We start from the raw sequence: 4,123 nt of genomic DNA, 5'->3' as shown, positions 1-4,123 counted from the left end.
TATTTTCCAAGTTAAGCCAGGTAGTCAGAAATAATAAATCAACCTAAATAATGATTTTCTAGGCCCTTTATCAGAATTTTCATTTTACCAGACCATTGTCCTGGTGCAAATTGCAATTTAGGGAAATGGAGAAATCAGGTGAATAATTTTTCTGAGACCTTTGTAATGTCTTCTGTCCCTCTCTCTAGCTCACAGGTGGCTGGTCTGGTCCGTTTCTCCTCACCATCCTCTGACCATGTCCAGCTCAGCATGAAACAGCAAGGGGCCTTTTAGGAAATACTGGTGCCCCTGTCACTGTTCTGATGTAAACAGGTGCATAGGGCTCATTTTGTTTCAGGCTCCCTGGGAGAGTCTGGGTGCAGTTAGGGCTGAGAACACTGCCAGTTAGGGCTGAGAACACTGCCGATGCCCGGTCTGTCCTTGGTTCACATGTCGGAAATCCCCTCTTCCAGGCCCTTCTCTTCCCATCTAGCTCTTTACCCCATTATTCTGCCATCTTCCAACCCACCCTCTAACCTGTAATCAGAGTTACGCTTTAAAAATACAAAGGCTTTCATTCTCCTACTTACAAGCCACCCATGGACTGCTCCATTTCCAACACCACCTTTTGTCATTACACTCCCCCCATGAACCATCATTCCCAAAGGCGACAAGGCTCTCACGCGGCCACTCCTGAGGGGGAACAGCCTCTCACATGGCCAGGCCTGAGGGGCACCAGGCTCTCACGCGGCCACTCCCGAGGGGGACCAGGCTCTCACACGGCCACTCCCGAGGGGGACCAGGCTCTCACGCGGCCACTCCCGAGGGGCACCAGGCTCTCAGCGGCCACTCCCGAGGGGAACCAGGCTCTCACGCGGCCACTCCCGAGGGGGACCAGGCTCTCACGCGGCCACTCCTGAGGGGGACCAGGCTCTCACGCGGCCACTCCCGAGGGGGACCAGGTTCTCACGCGGCCAGGCCTGAGGGGGACCAGGCTCTCACATGGCCAGGCCTGAGGGGCACCAGGCTCTCACATGGCCACTCCTGAGGGGGACCAGCCTCTAATGCGGCCACTCCTGAGGGGGACCAACCTCTCATGCGGCCACTCCTGAGGGGGACCAGGCTGTCACATGGCCACTCCTGAGGGGCACCAGGCTCTCACATGGCCAGGCCTGAGGGGGACCAGGCTCTCACATGGCCACTCCTGAGGGGCACCAGGCTCTCACATGGCCACTCCTGAGGGCGACCAGGCTCTCACGTGCCCGCAGTGCCCCTATTGAGTGTGCCACCCAGCCTACAGCTCCCTACCTTCACTGCCAGCCATTTGTTTTCAAGAAATATTTATGGGCAGCGCCTGCAGCTCAGTGAGTAGGGTGCCGGCCCCATATACCAAGGATGGTGGGTTCCAACCCAGCCCCAGCCAAACTGCAACAAAAAAATAGCCAGGTGTTGTGGCGGGGGCCTGTAGTCCCAGCTACTTGGGAGGCTGAGGCAGGACAATCACCTAAGCCCAAGAGGTGGAGGTTGCTGTGCGCTGTGACGCCATGGCACTCTACTGAGGGTGACAAAGTGAGACTCTGTCTCTAAAAAATAAAAAGAAATGTTTATGGCATGGTAACTCTGTGCCACCACACCCCTGGTGGGGAGAACTGCTATCTTTACAGGCTCCTGTGACCTTTTGTACAAATATCTGCCAAAGTGTTCTCGATAGCCCCCACCCTTTTGTTCACCCCCAGGGTTCCCACAAGACTGTGAGCTCCTCAAGGACCGAACCTGGCCACCCTCATCTTACGTGCTTGGCACCTGGCCGTTTGGGATATGAATGAAGGTGATGACTGCCCAGAGCACTTTCTCACACACCTGTTCCTGCCCACCTCCCACGACTCCTGAGTCTGACCAACCCCCCTCCACCTCAGTGGCTACAGCCACTCAACTGTCTTCTGTCCTTCAACCCTGATCATCGTCCTGTTCCTGCTGGAAGCCTCCTCTCTGCCCTCCTGAACTGACAGAAGAGTCCCCACAGCAGCACTGAGGGCTACCTGCAGCTCAGCCCAACATGCGGCCTACAGGGACACTCTCGGTCTGAAAGCCAGAAAGCTGGCCCATCCTGGCCCTCCTACACAAATCCACACCCCTGGTGGGATGTCAAGTCCAGGTCCCTCCTGGCTTCTCACAAAGTCTTTCTCATGCAGTAAACCACAGAATGGGAAGGACTCAACCTCTATACCCCTGCAAGACAGACATTTGCTTCCAGTCTTCAGAGTCATATATTCTGTTTCAACCAATTATTGTTATCATTCATTTTTTTTAGAGACAGGGTCTCACTCTGTCCCTTAGGTGGTAGTACAGTGGTGTGATCATAGCTCACTGCAACATCGAACTCCTAAGCTCTAGTGATCCTCCTGCCTCAGCCTCCCAAGTGGGACTATAGGCGCCCGCCATAATGTCTAGCTGCTGTTTTTGTTTGTTTGTTTGTTTTTTAGAGACAGGGTCTTGTTCTGACTCAGGCTGGTCTCGAACTGCTCAGCTTAAGCAATACACCAGCCTCAGCCTCCCAGAGTATTAGGATTATAGGTGTGAGCCAGCACGCCTGGCCCTCATTTATGAAATTTTTATTTTCAACTACATTCTTCACCTTAAATGTTGATAAAAATGACACATGTGAACATGAAGCATGACAAACAGACAGAACTGACGTCCGGACACACGTGAGCACGAAGCACGATGCACAGGTGGAATTGACGGCCCGACGCACGGGTGGAACTGATGTCCCGACGCACATGAATGAAGTATGACAAATAAATGGAATTGACGTCCTGTGACAGCAATTCTTTCCATACCTGTTTAAGTAATTTAATGGCATATGTTCTGTTTTGAATCTCCACTTTGTATACATCAAAAATCTCCCCTTCTCCAATTAGAAAGTCTCCATGGAAATTTCTGGTTCCTTCTATGATGTTTTGAAAGCTGATGGAAGATTTCGGCAATATTCCTTAGGAAGGGAAGCATAGATAAGCAGAAGATAAGTCAGCTTTTCTCTTTCTGAGAATCAGTGTCACCATTATAACCAAAATTCTCCTCTCAGAAATGAGTCAGAGCCCAGGAGGTCAGGAGAGGAGGACCCAGGAACCCACGCAGAAGCCACGGACTGCCGTCTACCTGCTACTTGGGTGTGATCCCACCATTCTACAGAGCAGGTGGCTTGAGAGCAGCATTGCTGTGATTTCATCACCTCTCCAAAGAGATCAGCCAAGAAGCTCAGCAGGGAAAACACTGCCAAGACTTAGTTTTCTTGTCACTAGGTCAAGTGTTGCCATTGGCCCTTTATGAACATAAAACCACTTGAAAACTATGAGACTGGAAGTCTCAATAGTCCCCAAACGTGACTGATAGAAATGTGCCGAAAGAAGGTGTAGCTTTTTGAAAAATCATCCAAAGCAGAGATTGGGAAAAAACACATAAAAGGTAATCAAACATAAATGCAGAGCCCAGTTTCGTGTGTATCTCCATAGCTAATACAAAGTCCTCTCTACAGACATTTAATGATTCATTTAGACCTTATTGCTGAAGAACCAAAACCTTGTCTAACTTTTAAAATTCTCTCTTCAACCAAAGAAGCTTAGGATCTGGTGGCAAAGATAATGCAAATCAACCTTAAATGGTCTTTAAAACTTATCAGAATGGTTCCCAGATGGGGCTGAATTATTCTCCCTACTGATCAAGTGGGAAAGCTGATGTACAAACTAACTGGATCTCCATACTAACCTTCAGCATTCTCTACAGTATCTTGAAAGAGTTCTGCAATTACTATGGAAAATTTTAAAACGGTATGAAACCGAACATCATATAAAAATGTTTTCCTATGACACTATTTGCTATAAAAATAGCAAATTTTGCTGAAGAACCTGAAATAGCCCCTTAGGAGACCACAATTATGTTCTTCCTTAGCCAGTGGGTTTTGTTTTTTGTTTTTCTCGGGTTTTTTTTTTTGTTTTTTGAGACAGAGTCTCAAGCTGCCACCCTGGATGGAGTGCTGTGGCATTATAGTTCATAGCAACTTCCAACTTGGGCTCAAGTGATCCTCTTGCCTCAGTTTTTCTATTTTTAGTAGAGATGGGGTTTTTTGTTTTTTGTTTTTTTTTTT

The 4,123-nt window shown here is 49.0% G+C and overlaps 1 protein-coding gene across 1 annotated transcript in view; it reads right to left on the bottom strand.

Moving 5' to 3' along the window:
• Window positions 1–4,123, bottom strand: part of IRAK3 (interleukin 1 receptor associated kinase 3) — a 53,183-nt gene that overhangs the window by 22,479 nt on the left and 26,581 nt on the right. The window contains exon 5 of the mRNA XM_003798550.3: window positions 2,820–2,971. Coding sequence (XP_003798598.1) covers window positions 2,820–2,971 — 152 coding nt within the window. The remainder of the gene's footprint in view (window positions 1–2,819; window positions 2,972–4,123) is intronic.

The sequence above is a fragment of the Otolemur garnettii genome, unplaced genomic scaffold (genome assembly GCF_000181295.1).
Source record: "Otolemur garnettii isolate 467f Iridium unplaced genomic scaffold, OtoGar3 scaffold00138, whole genome shotgun sequence".
Lineage (NCBI taxonomy): Eukaryota > Metazoa > Chordata > Mammalia > Primates > Galagidae > Otolemur > Otolemur garnettii.
Note: the sequence above shows the minus strand (reverse complement) of the source record. Positions and strands in the feature narration are given on the sequence as shown.